The sequence below is a fragment of the Pangasianodon hypophthalmus genome, chromosome 29 (assembly GCF_027358585.1).
Source record: "Pangasianodon hypophthalmus isolate fPanHyp1 chromosome 29, fPanHyp1.pri, whole genome shotgun sequence".
Classification (NCBI taxonomy): Eukaryota; Metazoa; Chordata; class Actinopteri; order Siluriformes; family Pangasiidae; genus Pangasianodon; species Pangasianodon hypophthalmus.
In genome coordinates, this window is record NC_069738.1 from 6,857,857 (window position 1) to 6,875,236 (window position 17,380).

General features: G+C 38.4%; 1 protein-coding gene across 2 annotated transcripts; it reads right to left on the reverse strand.

Moving 5' to 3' along the window:
* Positions 1–209: 209 nt before the first annotated feature.
* On the reverse strand, positions 210–17,354 carry vars2 (valyl-tRNA synthetase 2, mitochondrial). Of its 2 annotated transcripts, none has more exons than XM_026942448.3 (30): positions 17,108–17,354; positions 15,780–15,962; positions 15,601–15,682; positions 15,371–15,471; positions 15,065–15,186; positions 14,274–14,340; positions 14,082–14,179; positions 13,890–13,971; positions 13,152–13,271; positions 12,504–12,612; positions 12,320–12,408; positions 12,150–12,240; positions 11,339–11,466; positions 11,124–11,227; positions 10,399–10,480; positions 10,159–10,235; positions 7,710–7,794; positions 7,318–7,405; positions 7,009–7,079; positions 6,776–6,901; positions 6,407–6,511; positions 4,830–4,898; positions 4,650–4,728; positions 4,311–4,441; positions 3,259–3,411; positions 2,382–2,618; positions 1,945–2,056; positions 928–1,133; positions 582–731; positions 210–470 (listed from the first exon to the last, which is right to left on the reverse strand). In XM_026942448.3, the coding sequence occupies exons 2-30, from the start codon at positions 15,957–15,959 to the stop codon at positions 390–392; spliced, it is 3,225 nt and encodes a 1,074-aa protein (XP_026798249.3). In that variant the 5' UTR covers positions 15,960–15,962; positions 17,108–17,354; the 3' UTR covers positions 210–389. The 2 variants fall into 2 exon arrangements, with proteins under 2 accessions (XP_026798249.3, XP_026798248.3); XM_026942447.3 differs by having other exon boundaries at positions 7,318–7,411.
* Between the last annotated feature and the right edge of the window lie 26 nt (positions 17,355–17,380).

A 17,380-nucleotide genomic window follows, 5' to 3' on the forward strand; every position in this document is an offset into this window, starting at 1 on the left:
TACACGTGTGTGTGTGTGTGTGTGTTAATTTCATCAGCAATGTATGCTGGGTTATATTTACTTGAAACAATTATAAATTAAACAATTTAACAGGAAACAGTTAAATTAAACTGGAAACAATTATAAATGAAAAAATATATAAATTAAACTGGAAACTGGAAATTATCAATTAAAATGAAAATATAAATAAAAAAATACTAGATAATGTGTACACGATGAATAATTTATTTCAACATTTATGACGTATACTAATACTTTGTACAACAAAATTTCATTATCTTTATTTCACTTGGCCCAGTCAATAGTTTTAGTTCTTCCTGCTTTAGCACTATGTAATTCATTTTATTCTACATTATTTGGCTTCATTACCAAACTGTACTTTGAGTTAACTATCTGGAGTCTTTTCTGACCGGCTCCAAACCTGAAAGTTGTTTCTCAATGCTCTTTAGTTCCTGCTCCAATGCTGCGATCTGTAGATTTGAAGATAAAAGAAGAGAAAAGAACCAAGTTACATTTCAACATGGATGAACTGCTTTAAAAGGTACTGCTTAAATAATTTTTGGTTCTCTACACAAGTTCACCTTATTCCCTGTCTCCTGCCGAATGTGGTCAGGAACCTTCTCTGTGTAGTTTGGTACTTTTGTCCGAGACAGGAATTGCTCAAGTTTAAAGAGCAGTTTTTCTCTACGCTGAGAAAGTAGGATCGTCTGTTTGTTACTACTACTGCAACTCTAAGAAAGAAGTAAAGAGAATATATTGGCAAAGATCAGCTGTGGTACTGCTGTAAATGTTTAAACATAGACAGTAAAATTACAGGCATTTAATTCATATATATATATGCAGCATCTCAGTATATTATATACAGTGTATATTTGACACCATATCCACAGTCTTATGAGCTGCAGCAATGGTGTTTTTCTCTATCACCTGTACATCAAGGTGTAACTGGACTGAATGGTCAGTCACTGCAATGGTACTCCCTTCATGTGGAGGTGGTGCAGGGGAGAACGGGAGGGAGCTGATACCCTCCTGAGGACAGTGCAGATAAAGATTAGAGATCCGGCCCAGGATGCAGATAGCATGACTGAAGCTGTGGAGTATTTGTGCCTGTTCTGCTGTGCACACTGCCCACACTAGAGAAGGCAAAAGAATACATGTTACTTTTTACAGCCATGTAATTGTCTTAAAGCAACCTTACATAAAGAAATCAGTGCATTAAGCCTTACAAAAATTAACCATGGGTTAAAAAAATAAAAAAATTCAGTGGTTCACCAATGTTTGTAACCAGTGGTTTACCACCGCTTATCCCAAAGGGTTACCACTGTTTATATTAGTACTTTACCACATTTTATACCAGTAGTTTACCACGGTTTCATTCCAATAGTTTACCTCCATTTACACCCAAGGTGCACCTCTGTTTATACCAATGGTTTAACACTGTTTATACCAATGGTTTACCACTGTTTATACCAATGGTTTAACACTGTTTATATCAATTATTTACCTCATTTATACGAATGGTTTAACACTGTTTATACCAATGGTTTAACACTGTTTATACCAATGGTTTACCTCATTTATACAAATGGTTTACCACTGTTTATACCAATGATTTACCACTGTTTATACCAATGGTGTACCTCATTTATACGAATGGTTTAACACTGTTTATTCCAATGGTTTACCTCATTTATACCAATGACTTACCACCATTTATATCAGTAATTTACAACTTGTTATACCAGTAGTTTAAAACCTTTTCATTCCAATGGATTACCACCATGTATACCAATGGTTTATCTCAGTTTACACCAATGGTTTACCTCCATTTATATAGATGATTTAACTCCATTTAATGCTACACTACACTGTCAAAAAATGCTGACATTATGGATATTGTGTGAACAGAGAAAAGGGAAAAACAGACATAGTCATAAAACTCACTGTCAGGTCTTTCCTTCGTCATGTGACACTGGGCTCTAAGTGACCTGGCCACCCTGACCACTTCCTGTACCAATGGAAAATCTGTTTCCTCTTCAGGAAAGTTCCAATGCCCCTGCGGAAAGCATGTGAAAGAACAATAAGAGTGGAATGAGGAAACAGTGGACCAACATACAGTTAGTCTGATTTGTGTTAAGTAAGGAATAAAACATGGTGAGGTTTGCTGTTGTGGGAAAAATAATAAATGGCAGGGTGTTATAATGCAACCCTATGCAAAGATAAGGGCTGGTACCACACTGAGGTCGTTTATTTTCCAGTAACAGCTTGTCCTAAATTGTTTTATTCCTCTTAAACCACAGCAACTCACCAGTGATTAAAATGTTTAATGAAAGACACTTTGTAATATTTATCCGTTTATCCTGTGGCTGTCATTGGCTCACCAGCTGAGAGGCTGTTGGATATGGCTGCACACATACACTGGATGGAGCTGTGGTAGGGTTTGGGCTATAGGGCTGCAATCTTTGCCAGAGCTCCTCTGTGAGAAAAGGCATGAAAGGGGAAAGGAGGTGGAGAGAAATGGACACGCAGTGATAGAGCACAGCAGTGGCAATCTGCTTCTCTTCGTTTCGCGCTTCATTTTCATTCACGTCCTGTTTCAAAACTGGCTTAATGCATTCCTAGGGAAAGAAGGAAAGAAAGAGACACAAAAATCAAGAAAGGAAGATGTATATGCAAAATAGTGAATAGGAGCCCTGTTCAGGTTTGACACTCAATTTTGACAAACTGTATTTTTTTAAAAAGTCATTTTTTCACTAATATGATATAAATGTGTGTTACTGACTGCAGTAGGGACATATGTACAGTACACTGAGGATTGAAGAGGACTAAGTTTAGGTGTTGGTATTTAAGAGACTTTTATGTAAGTGCTGTGATATTTTATGCCAAAACCTGGTTGCCTCTGCCAAGAAGTTACAACTTAGCCATAGACAGATCGACAAGATAATGACCTCAAACATACATCCAATATGTTTAAGTTCAAAATAGCATTCAGTGCGTGAGTTATTCATTTTTTGGCTAATTTTAATTGAGTGGCAATAATTCTGAAGTTGACTGTAATTTAAAAAAAAAAAAAACTTTCTCTATAAACAGACTAAAAGCATCATACCTTCAGAAATGAAACAAATGAAGTGTAATTAATTCAGATACATTATCTAAATGACAATATATTTTTGTGTTATTTTTTATTAAACAATTAATAAACTGAAACAGTCCTCATAAGTCATGGACTCAGAGTTTCATTCCCTATTGTAAACTCACCAGATACACGTCACAGAGGCTGTGGAGCCAGAAGGAATGCAGAGCGGAAGTGACTGTGTGGAGCTCATAGCTCTCAAAGCCTTTATCACACTGTATTACTGTACTGTAAAGTCGTGAACAGATCCATCTGTCTATCCTCGACACAGGAAAGGTCTGAGACAGAATGATAAAAGGAGAAAGAATCAATAAGAGAGGCAGTGAGTTTCATATTTACATTGATTCATTTGGCAGATGCTTCTATTCAAAGTGACTTATAATCTCAGCACAGCATTGCTGTGGGTCTATCACCCTTGGGATTTGAACTCACAACCTTCTGGTCAATAGCACAGAACATTAACCACTGAGCTACCACTGCTCTAGGTTAGCCACCTAACTTTACATTGCACTGCATGTGCTTCTTCATCATATCTCTCAAATCTCAGTTTTTACTCCACTACTTCATGTATTTTTAGGTGAAGCATTTATATGAAAAAATATTAAATATCTGTCAATATTTAGATCATAGGCTTCATCTGTAAATGTTTTTGAATGTGTTCTAGCTCAGGGGTCAATTCTGCGGACTGCGTTCCAGATGGATTTCAATGTCTCAAACCAAGCACTTGATAAATAGCAGAACTGATAAATGAATGAAAAAATATGGACATAGTTCAGTGACTGTTTTTTTAAAAAATAATTTATAAAATAATTTATACTCTTTGGTGTGATTAACGAAGTAATGACATGGCTTGTAAAAAAAAAAAAAAAAAAAGGTTGATGGAAAACAGAATAGACAGAGACCTATGTGGTTATTCTCCACTTCAAGTGTCTCATCTGTTCAGAGCCATGAACTAATCACTAATGGTTAAGCATTATAACCATTCAGTCATGTTAGTTGCTTATCCAGACATTTTATGTCTAAGGCAGAAATTTTATGTAACTGGACTTCCACACATTTTAATCGAATATGCCTGGTCTACAATATTTTGACTACTATTCTATGCTTAGGGACGCGATCATATGAGACATGGAACATTCTACATTCAAACCAAACACAAGAGATCTTTGCGCTCTACCTCCTCCAGTGGCGTCAGAGGAGCTCCTGTGTCCACCAGAGCTCCCAAAGTGAAGCGGACCGTCTGCCACATCTTATTACAGAAGTGTCTACAGCTCAGGACCTGAGACACGGACATGCTGATGTCCTCTCCTGACAGAGAAAAACACAGACAGTTTGAGACATCAGCCTTGTCCATCAGCCTTGGATTAGCACCTCATTCCCTGTAGTTTTGTAGCAGATTACACAAAGCCATTAAAGTGTACACACATGAGACAGTTTTTTTGTACTGTGTGTTACAGTATCTGGCCAGAGGCCACACCTCCTTCTCTTTGACTGACAGAGACAGGAGGTCACTTACCCTGGGCTTTGTAGGAGCAGAGAGCAAACCGTAACGCATCTGTGCCACATTCTGGGATACCCTTTGGGAAATCTTTCCTCTGCAGAGAGACACACAGAGGACATAACGGACATAATGAGCCAGCAGAGATGAGAGGGAAAGTGCTGAAAGTCATTGGAACATGGTGTCACTTTTACTGACCTGTGCTTCCAAAGCAACTGTTCTCTCTCTTGCATCCAAGTTTCCTTCCATTACTTTTTCTTGAAGTCTCTAAATACACAGAGGAATCCTGTCTGTGAATGCCATAAAAACTCTCGATCTCAGTATATCCTGTACATTATCTGTCTCTTTACTTCACTTCTTGTCTTTTTTATAAGATCTAGCACAGGCACATTGAATTAAAAATATGTAAATTATATACATAAAATTCCTTGCTTACAAAGACGAATATGACTGAACGATGACAAGAGTTACATTTTAATGCTTAACCACTGATGATTAGTCCGTGGCTATGAAAAGACTATTTGATTATTGTGGCAGTGGGGGCGTGGTCGAGTGTTGGTTGTGGACGGACATGAGGTGGGTTAAACCGGCAGGTAAACGTGTGATTCTCACTTGTGTGTGATTACCACCAGTTTACTTATATGTGCTTTGTTTGTCCTTTCAGTAATGTGGTGGGTGAGTGAGAGAGAGAGAGAGAGAGAGAGAGAGACAGAGACAGAGAGAGAGAACTGGCTGACTTGGCTCCCAACACACATGCATGGAGCATGATCTAGTTTGAAATGAACTTGTACGAGGCGGAATGGTGAACTAATGAGATGGCATTTTTGTTCGGTCTTGTTTTGAGTGAACGAAAAGTGCTCTGAAAAGTGTGGCTGAGAAAATAGAGAGCCTGAAGCTCCAAGGAAAATTTGTCTGCCTCATGTGTGTGTGTGTGAGTCCTGTTTCACACTCACAGACACACACACACACACACACACCGGGTTCTACAGTTATGTTTTGTTTCATAGTGGCACTTCACTTACCATTTATGAGCAGAGGCACAAACTCTGAACAGATGAGACACATCTGTTTTAAATGTAGAGAATAAACACATACCTCTTTGTCCAATCTTTTTCGTCATAGGCTTTTTTTTTAAACAAGTCACGTCAGATAACTTATCAGAGGGGTTAAATATTAAAAAATCGAAGAAAACTATGAAGGTGTGAAAACTCTCCCCTTTCTGATCTAATGTCTATTACTGTATGCAGTCTCTGGTCTGTCATGCTGCCTCCAGCTAAATCATTTACATGATCACATGTGTCTGCTTGAATGACTGTTTCAGTATGGTTTTATTAGCGTCAGTTAGATTTTTATTTAGTTTGAGTATATTTTTGTTTCGGTTTTCATGATTAGAGTCCAGGAGACAATACTTGGACTTATTTAGTGTCTGATATTTAGTAAATAGGTCACAGTGCGTGTTGTATAACATCTTTATAACTGATTACGCATGTTAAACGTGTCATCAGTGGTCTATAGTAACAAAGGCAGATTTTTTTTTGTATTAAAAAAAATCTGATTTTTATATTTTTTTTCAGTTTTACATGGAGAATTTCTAGTTTTTATTTCATTAGTTGAAAAAAGCGCTTTCATGAGTTCAAGCTCCGATTTATCCTGATTTACTACTAAACGACTGACACCAACTGAATGACTGAAAACAGTCGTCGTCATGATCCGTGGTGGTGGGGTTGGCCGTATTGATTCTTTCAAAACTCAGACAAAATCTGCTGTCAGCATACCTCCAGAGAGACACCTGAGATTACATCCAAAGGATCGATGACGTTTCCCAAAGACTTGCTCATCTTGCGACCGTGCTTATCTCTCACCAGGGAGTGGAAGAGCACCTGAGAGAGAGAAAGATGAGAGTCAGACACAGATGTACTGAAGATGCAGTCATTTTATTTATTTTATTTTAGAACTTATTCTTTGAGAACTCCTCATACAAAATCTGAATAAATCTGAAGCTGTTTGCACAGTATTTGCTTAATTTTAGCCTGACTCTATGTCAATTTTTTTTTAAATCTGAGTTTTTTGTATTTTATTAACTGTCTCTCTTAAACCGACATTCCTGGATTAGCCTAAAAAATGTAATAAGATCAATATAGTACCTGTTTGAAGGGCAGCTGTCCAGTCAGCTCAGTGCCTAGCATTACCATCCGGGCCACCCAGAAAAAGATGAGGTCACTTCCTGTTTCCAGAATGGTGTTGGGATAAAACTGCTTCAGGTCCCCCGTCTATGGATCGAGTATGTACTTATTAGGAAAGCTGGGCTTTTTTTCTGTTAATATCTTATTATGCTTATTTAATTTCTGAACTGAATAAAGAGAGAGGAATGGTGTACCTGCTCGGGCCAGCCCAACATCGCGAAAGGGAAAAGAGCTGAAGAGAACCACGTGTCCAACACATCTGGATCTAAGACAGGAGCGCACAGGGTTCCGTTTCAAATATAAAACAAATGTTGCATTTCAAAATAATAAGTTCACGCCTAGGCCTGGAATGATTTGGATTATTCTTCATTGAAAATTTCTTTACCATTATACATCATGTACCCTGAATTTCCCTTTGGGGATTAATAAAGTTTATCTTATCTTATCTTATCATTACAGCCCTATTTGCAGAGATAGTATAATCAGACAGTGATTATAGTCACCTCGAGTCAGAACAACAGCATTAGGGTCCACTCCAAATTTGGCAGCGGCACGTTCCCTGGCCTCCGATTCACTCCGGCCCCAAACCCACTGCTCCTGGAGAGAGGCACGGTCATGGCAGAACACACAATAATAGCAATAATAAACTGAGCTCAAAGATCTGAAAAGGACTCCAGCAAAAACAAACAAGTACCAGAAACAAGTTAAGATGAATCAACAGTTGCATTTGTTATAATGATTTAAATACACTGCACTAAAGACAGGAACATACAAATGTTCAAAAGTAGCAGCTGGAGTCACTGATCAAAGCAGACAAAAAAAAATCTTATGGCAGATGAAAACAAGGCAGATGATGCCCAAATCAAATAATAATTGCTGTAATAGCTGCTCGTACCTCCTGGGTGGGAGAGTGTGGTGATGTCACTCTGTAAGCTGGAATTTGATGTCCCCACCAAAGTTGTCTGGAAATGCACCAATCACTGCAGGAGGAGTGTACACATTACATTATTATTATTTATTTACACCTTAAACTTTCCACATTTTGTAGTTTTACAACCTGGAACTGAAATGGACTTCACTGGATTATGTATCATGAATCTACATAAATAGCCCATAAAGGCCTTTTTGTTGGTGCTCTGACTAATGCCCTTCTTACCCCGTGACTGACTTTTACTGGACAGCCTCCTCTAGGCAGAGTCACAGTTTATATTTTTCAATAACAGATGTAATAGTCCTCTGGAGATGTTCAGATGTTTTTTTTATAACCAAACACTCATTTTTACTTTTCCAGGACTTGTTCTGATAGATCCTTGATCTTCATGATGCTGTTTGTTTAGGTATGTTTCTTTATCAAACTCCAGGAACAGGTTTATTTATGTTTAGATCACATGACTTCACCTAATTATGTGACAATTATGTGATGGTGACTAGTTGCACCAGAACTAATTTAGGAGTTTTATAAATAATTTTGTAAACTATATTGATTACTCTTCATTATTAAAGACTGTGTTGTGTAGATTCATGACATACACTATATTACCAAAAGTATTCGGTCACCCATCCAAATGATCAGAATCAGGTGTCCTAATCACTTGGCCTGGCCACAGGTGTATAAAATCAAGCACTTAGGCATGCAGACTGTTTTTACAAACATTTGTGAAAGAATGGGCCGCTCTCAGGAGCTCAGTGAATTCCAGCGTGGAACTGTCGTAGGATGCCACCTGTGCAACAAATCCAGTCGTGAAATTTCCTCGCTCCTAAATATTCCACAGTCAACTGTCAGCTTTATCATAACAAAATGGAAGAGTTTGGGAACAACAGCAACTCAGCCACGAAGTGGTAGGCCACGTAAACTGACGGAGAGGGGTCAGCGGATGCTGAAGCGCATAGTGCAAAGAGGTCGTCGACTTTCTTCACAGTCAATTGCTACAGAGCTCCAAACTTCATGTGACCTTCAGATTAGCCCAAGTACAGTACGCAGAGAGCTTCATGGAATGGGTTTCCATGGCCGAGCAGCTGCATCCAAGCCACACATCACCAAGTGCAATGCAAAGCGTCGGATGCAGTGGTGTAAAGCACGCCGCCACTGGACTCTAGAGCAGTGGAGACGCGTTCTCTGGAGTGAGGAATCACGCTTTTCCATCTGGCAATCTGATGGATGAGTCTGGGTTTGGAGGTTGCCAGGAGAACGGTACATTTCGGACTGCATTGTGCCGAGTGTGAAATTTGGTGGAGGAGGAATTATGGTGTGGGGTTGTTTTTCAGGAGTTGGGCTTGGCCCCTTAGTTCCAGTGAAAGGAACTTTGAATGCTTCAGGATACCAAAACATTTTGGACAATTCCATGCTCCCAACCTTGTGGGAACAGTTTGGAGCGGGCCCCTTCCTCTTCCAACATGACTGTGCACCAGTGCACAAAGCAAGGTCCATAAAGACATGGATGACAGAGTCTGGTGTGGATGAACTTGACTGGCCTGCACAGAGTCCTGACCTGAACCTGATAGAACACCTTTGGGATGAATTAGAGCGGAGACTGAGAGCCAGGCCTTCTCGACCAACATCAGTGTGTGACCTCACCAATGCGCTTTTGGAAGAATGGTCAAAAATTCCTATAAACACACTCCTCAACCTTGTGGACAGCCTTCCCAGAAGAGTTGAAGCTGTAATAGCTGCAAAAGGTGGACCGACATCATATTGAACCCTATGGGTTAGGAATGGGATGGCACTTAAGTTCATATGTGAGTCAAGGCAGGTGACCGAATACTTTTGGTAATATAGTGTATAATCCCAATTAAGTCCATTTCAGTTCCACTACAGAATGTGGAAAAGTTCAAGAGGGGGTCAATACTTATGTAAGCCACTGTAATTCTGAGACGCCAACACTGCTAACGAGAAAAATCGTAGCAGGCGGAGAGGAAAACCTGAATTTAATTTCCCATGAGACCTCTACTTTTTGTGCACCAAGAAACTGAGGTAAAAGTCTGATGTTCTGCTGTTTAAGAAATAAGCAGCTTGTCCATTTTTTACAGGCTAAAAAGACCACAGTGTCACTTTTTTTGTTTTGTATTGCCTCGTGAGTTCACTGAGATAAAGTCGGCACAGAGCATACATAACCTCTACCAAAAGTACATAAGCGTCTTTCACCTCCTGTGCCCTTTCCCCTTCAGTGAACTGCCTTTTCCACCTGGTGAATTTTGTGAATTTCTGTTCGCTGCTTTATCAGAAAAAGCAGAAGGTTTTCGTGTGTATCCTGTATCACCATAGCTAAATTTTGGCACCTCTGAAGAAAAATAAATTCACATCTGTTCTTCTTTTCATGCCTCTAATTTTTGACAATATAACTAACCTGATATTAGTGAGCCAATTCTTCCATGTTTTAGTGTAGAAGTGAGGAATTATTTCCAGCTCTCCATCATCCACGACCTAATGGTGTTTATAAAAAGAGTCAATATATAATAACAAGACCATCTGGAGTCAATATATAATAACCAGACCATAAATATAATTATTATGAAGGTGGTATATGTAGTTAAGAGTATTGTTTTGACATATCTAAACGCTTAACTGCGTTAGTACGTGCACATACTTGAATTGCCTTCTGTGCCATTTCTTCACATCGAACAAACCACTGTTTCTTCAGCAAAGGTTCAATAACATCTCCAGATCGGCTACGGGCAGAGAAATGCATCAAATTAGGAAAAAGAATCTATGGCTAATCTGAGTGCTGTAAGTATGAATTATGCAAATATAAAGCTTATTACTGAGCCCTGGAGAAGGCCATGAAAGGTTTTTTTGATCATTTGTGCACACAATTTAGTTTAACATAGCCACAAGAGAAAAATATCAAGGTCACTTGATCTTTACTTTATTCATGCTCAATTTGCTATTCTCCATTAACAATATTGTGCCCATATTTTGCATAATTTGTGCTTTCCTCCCACAGAGTATTCTGGTAGTTATTCAGAGCAGTAAGCCAACAATGAAACGAAATTTATCCTTCATTATTTCATTATTTATTTTGAGTATTGTTAAAATATTCTTCAGTAAATTTCATAGCTCGTGTTCTGTTGATTTAAATGTCCAGCTTCACTCTAGATTCACTCTAGATTTTTATAGTCTATCTAGATTTGTTCTAATGAAGCAGTATATAATATATAGTTATATAAATTTCTTTGTTCAGTTCTATTAATTCGAGATCTAGACATTAAAGTTAAAATTAAAAGTGTGAATGATTCGAATGACCTCAATTTAGCATCTTGTGGCCATGATTTCTCTTTTAGCAGCACTCCAAAGTTCTGTAGCTCAGCTCACCTGCAAATCGGTAAAGACATGGGATGATCCCTCTTCCCTCTAAACAACTTTCTCTCCATCAGTGCACTAATCACACGCTCCCTGGCGTCAAATCGCTTCACGCCCTGAGAAGAGAAAAAGATGGGTGTGTTGTATTCAGACCTGTGTAGTACCCAGTACATTTAAATTTACAGGTAGAAAATTGCACTCTATCTCAGTGATGCACAGTTCAGTACCTCGAGCCACTGGCCACAAAGCGACGTCATGGTTCCGTCTCCCCTGATCACAGTGAGGCGAGGCAGCAAGTGTCTCTGAGAGAGCTGGAAGTCGGTGTGATCGTGAGCCGGAGTCAGCTTCACAGCTCCTACCACGCAACAGGAAAGAAATATTTTATTGACGATATGATGGTAGTGTGTACCAATATTACATTTTCATACTGCCTTTTTTCTTAGCTTTTATAATAAACTGATAATAATATTAACAATACACTTTATTTAGAGAGCACCCATCATACACAAATGATAATAACCGACCTGACATTTAAATGTTAGAGATGGTACAATGCCATTTTTCCCCCATACTGAAAGCCTGAGCACCAGCCAATAGTGATACCCATCTGATATTGTTCTCTTTAAAAATGTCTAAGCTTTAAAATGTTTTTTTAACTGAAGCACTTCACAGTTAAACTCCTTCTTGCACTGAATTGTAAACTGTAGACATGCATTGTAAATATAATAACTATAATAAAGAAAGTACAAATATAATAAAATCTACCCTAACAAAAGAAACAGTTAAGCTTATTTATACGTAAACTTTTCCAGTTTGAAAAATAAATTTCTTTTCCAAATCCAATTCTAATAGTTGCCATTGTTACAGGATCCGATATCCGATATCCGATATGTTTCCTCCAATATCCGATCCACCACTTTTTGCTGGTATTGGCCAGATATCCATATGTGGTATCGGATTGGTGCCATCTCTATTAAAAATATTAAATAACAATATATTGTGTCCTAAACAGTACGGTATATTAAAACAAAAACATACCCGTTCCCAATTCCATGTCCACCATAGTGTCTGTGATTATGGGTAACAGCCTGTCTGTAAACGGGTGCCTGCACTGTTTTCCATGGAGAGCCTAATAGCAGAAAAGATGCCTAATACATTCTATAATCACTGTAGGAGTTGTGTGTATATTTCTTTGTGTGTGTGTGTACCTGGTATCGAGGATCGTCAGGATGCACAGCGATGGCCACGTCCCCCAGCATGGTCTCAGGACGAGTGGTCGATACAGCAACCTCTCCTTCTAACAAAGACAAGACAAGAGCAAGAAACTCAGGACCAACCGCAAAATTAGACCGAAATCAAGAAAGACTTTAGCTCAGAATATAAAACGCTCACGCTGTCCCTCTATCGGGTAGGCGAACGTAACCATGGTCCCAAATTCGACTTTTTGCTCGTAGCCAGGAACAGACAGAAGAGTCCGGCCTGATAACTGCTTCGAGTCAACCTAAACACACAGATGTCACGTACATCAGGCTTGAGCTTTAAAAACGTGCTTCAGTCATATACAGTGGAGTTCAAATGTCTGAGTCGACTACGAAGAACAGTTTGTTTTATCAATTGTGACAAAAAGGATTACAGCATTTCATAGTCTGAAAAGGTGTTCTTCATGAATATCGACTAAAAGCAGTTTCTCGCTCTTGTCAAGGAATATTATTAAAATATTTAAAATTCAAATTTGGTACAAATTTTCCTGAATTCCGATTGGTTTTCCCACACCGCCACACATAGAGTGTCACAGCAAATGGTGTCTAAATATGATGTATACATAGATGACAATTTCATAAGAACATTTCTCAATCTGCTTACAAACTGTCACATTAAATCATGTTTTCTTTAATAATAATTGACACTTAATAATAAGAGACCTGTCATCTTACTGATAAAAATAAAACACTCCACTTCACTAAACCTCTGTATGTAAATTCCATGAATCCGCTGTATGTGTTCACACTGTCTATATTACACTGGATTTTTTTTTTGTACCTCGATATCAGAGATGGCCGATTCTAGTGCACAGCTCCAGTTGACCAGGCTTTCAGAGCGATAGATCAGCCCTGAATCACACATCCTTACGAAAGCCTCTGTCACGGCATTACTGAAACTCTGCGGGAAAGATGAAGGGATCAAAAATGACTGAAAAGCATCACAGTGCAAAGATCATAGTTAAATGGTAAGATCAAAGTGAAATGGTAAAGCGAGCATTACACTCTCTCTCTACATTAAGATGATCCTAACATTAAGATGATCCTAATTTTACAGTGTTCTACAGAATAGTTTTTGGCCTTGGGTTTTTGTCCTTGTGCTCCATTTAAAAAAAATAAAAAATCAATCAATCAAAATCAGGTATCATTATCAATAGAGAGAAAACTGGCTTTTGTTTGGATACTGATGGAGAAAACTAACATGTTTACAGTTTTTAAACGTTTATAATTGCTTATTAATTATACAAACTAGTAGAAGTCTATACTGAAAGAATAAAACACAATAGGGTCCTCCAGACAAGTCCCTGTGAATGCTTTGTTACTATAGAAACGATAATGTTTTAGAACGAGCGCATTAATGTAAACCTGTGATTTCACTTGCAGTCAGAACTCCTGTCAGTGGTGCTGTAACAGAAAATTAATCAACACCTTCTGACCAATCAGGTTCAAGCAAATTTACGTACCAGGTATCACTGAGATACGAGATGCTTATATGAAAGGAATAAGTGTTGTGTGTTACCGTGTCCATGGTGAAACAGGCCCTGCTCCAATCCAGTGAAGCTCCAAGTCTCTTTAACTGTCGATAAATCTCATCTCCTTTCCTGAAACACAAAAACATGTGTCTTTGTATTCAGGTACTGACATGTAAAAAACAAATCTATGTAGAAATATAACCTAAAATCTAATCTAAGGAACAAACTGTGAGACTCACTCGTTTTTCCACCTCCACACCTCCTGCAGGAATTCCTCTCTACTGTAGTCCTGTCGGCGCTTTCCGTGCTCCTGTAACAGCCTCCTCTCAACCACAGACTAACAGAAACAGCAAAAATCATTCTTTAACACTCGGTTAATCAATCGCAATATTGCAACACAATATATACGAGACAGGGTGGAAGGAGGATACCTGTGTTGCGATCCCAGCGTGGTCACAGCCTGGCACCCACAGCACTCTGTAGCCTCGCATTCGCCGCCTCAACAAGCAGGAGGTGATTACGTCAAAGTGCATTAATGATGAAATACTGCCCATAATTTACCAACATTTTATACCACAGCACTATTTCATTTTCATATACGATTAGTCACAAAGGTGTTGATTAATCTTGTACAAGAACACGGCTGTGACAGTAGTGGCCAATGTAATAAAAATTTTATATTAGTTTTTATATTAGTTTTTATATAAGTTTTTATATAAGTTTTATATTCATTTATAAATTATTGTGCTCGTTCTAGTACCTTATTATACGTTTCTATGGCAACAAGAGATTCACAGGTGCTTGTATGGTGGATGCTTTCTATCATCAAAGGCTAATAAAAATCAGATTATAAAAAAACGTGCTGTTATTTAACAAAGAAAAATGTATAATCATTGATATGGTGAAAATGGTGCAAATTATTTAACATTTATGGTCAGTAGGTTTCCTGTCATGGGAAAGTCTTCAGGATGAAGGACTTTGAGCTTTCTGGTTTCTTGGTAACATGACAAGTTAGTTTTTTTTTCTTATTAATTTCAAGAGAGAGAAAAGAGAGGCCGATGAGGGTATGACTGTTTGTAATTGTCATAACCTAATTTATAACAGGAACTACCTTGTCTCGTCCAACATCATTAAATGTAACTGTAAACAGTTCATCATCTGTCATTTTCATTAATAAATTAAAATGGTAAGAAAAATTGGATAGATATAACCCAGTATTCACCAGCGAGCCAAAGCGTCCTCGATTGCCACCGTCAGAGCGTGACCGAGGTGCAGCGTGCCCGTCACATTCGGTGGTGGTATACAGAGGGAGAAATATTTATCCGCAGCTTGTGGCATCTCACTCTATTAAAAGTAAAGAAAAGTATAAATATTTAAAAGAAAAATCTAAAAATATCTGTTCATACTTGTTTTCTGAACACAGACAAAGACCAAACCTAAGAAGAAACCTGATTCTCATTTCCAGATATTCACCAAAGGCTTGGATTTATGACTGATGAACCTGATATTAGTAAGTGTGAGTGTTTACATGCTTCTCAGGGCTGAAGAAGCCCTGCTGCTCCCACCACTGATACCAGCACGACTCCACATATTCCGGGCTGTAGGACTGCGGGAGGGGCAGAGTGGTATCTGAGGGAGAATGAGAAAGACAAGAGGAACGGTTCATTATAAGTTTGATAATTGTCTATATACAGATATTCAGTTGAAGGCCAACAAATGTCTATGTCAGCAGTACTATATTACAACAACAGCCTGTACCTTTCTTCTCTCCAGGCAAGAATGCAGCAGTGTATGTTATCTTTTCTTTTTCTGACCATTTCATCCCAACACTGTCAGCATCCTACAAAGGTCAGACAACTATATATAAATATATTCTTGTTCAAACAGCCACAAATGAAATGTCCTGAATTCAATAGCTAACATGCTAAGTAACCCACGCTGCTGAGTATGGCCATCTCTCTCTTTCTTTTCCGCTTGGCCTTTTCTGACTGAGACCTAAGAGACTGTAAGGGCTGTGATGAAGAGGAGGAGGAAGGTGGAGAACACAGTCTGCGTCTCCATGTATGCCACACTCCAGACCCTGGTCTGTAACATCTGCCCCAGGTGGGCCTCCACATGACCTAAAGGTACAGAGAGGGGGAGAAATGCACATCAGGATTTCAGCAGGATTGTTGGAGGTTTTTATTTAAATAAATATATAATACATAAAACTTGTATGTTAGCACCATACAATGCACGACAATACAGATCTAAGAACATAGTAACAGTATTGACAATAGGGTAACATCACAGAAACACACATCTGTGTTGTGAAAGCCAGTCAAGGAGACAGTTATAACAGTTCAAAAACCTATTATATTTATCCTTTTTATAAGATCAGCAACACAGCCGAGGTTCGAATCATGGTCAGGGAAATGTTTCTCTAGGGGTGACATTGCCATCTCACATCTCCAGGGTTCCCGGTTCGATCCTGGGCTCAGGTTAATGTCTGTGTGGAGTTTCTGTGTGTGTTCTCTCCATGTCCACGTGTGTTTCCTCGGGTTCTCCGGTCTCCACCCACCTCCCAAAAACATGCCAGTAGGCTTGGCTAAGATAAAACGCTCCTAGTGTATGATTGTGTGTGCGCATGATGCCCTGTGAAGGACAGACGTCCCATTTAGAGTGTATTCCCGATTTATTCCCAGTGTTCCCGGGGCACACTCAGGAATCTCAGACTCACAGCTACTCTGGGCAGGATAAAGCACTTACTAAAAGTGAGTGATTTTTATTTTTATACGATTTAAGAATTGAGTTGAATTCAATCGATAATAAGAATAAAGATAGTTTGCTATTTTTTAAAAACTTTTGTTATGTATAAAAACATTTTATCATATGAAATGACATATTTAACAACATTTCTAGGTGCTTACTGACATCATTCTAATAGAAGATTATATTTTTGAGATTCAAAGAGTTATTAATTTTCACAGAGCAAGTAATAGTACTTACATCAAACCAAAATTTATTAGTGATCTCACACTGAAAATGAAGATATGAATGAATACTTTTCTTTGACACATAAACAAAAGGCGCAATGATGCTGAGGTGAAGTAGTACAGTAGTAAGGGCAGGCACTCATGTCACTTGCATAGGTTTAGCCAAAAACTCGTGCGATTTAAGCTTAATTTGCTTTGGAAACTTTATGATTTTAAGACAGGTGTCATTTTTTTTAACTGTAAAACTTGCATTTTCAGAAAAGGCAGGTGAAAACAGGATTATAAGATACCTTTAGTCGCTGAGAGGTGATGTTACTCTAAGGGCGCAGACATGTTGGAATCTGTCACCGCTTCCTCACTTCATCACCTGGCTGATAAAAATTAAATGATACATTTACATTTCAGAGAAAACTAAACACTAACCTTGTATTAAAGCATATAACATATAACATTTATGTGCAATTAGATTTTTTTCTGTTAATTAAGTGTTAGTTATGTGTTAGTTATGTATTTCGTTCCCCGTCGAGCAAAATAAAAGTGAACACACGCACACTTAAAAAAAA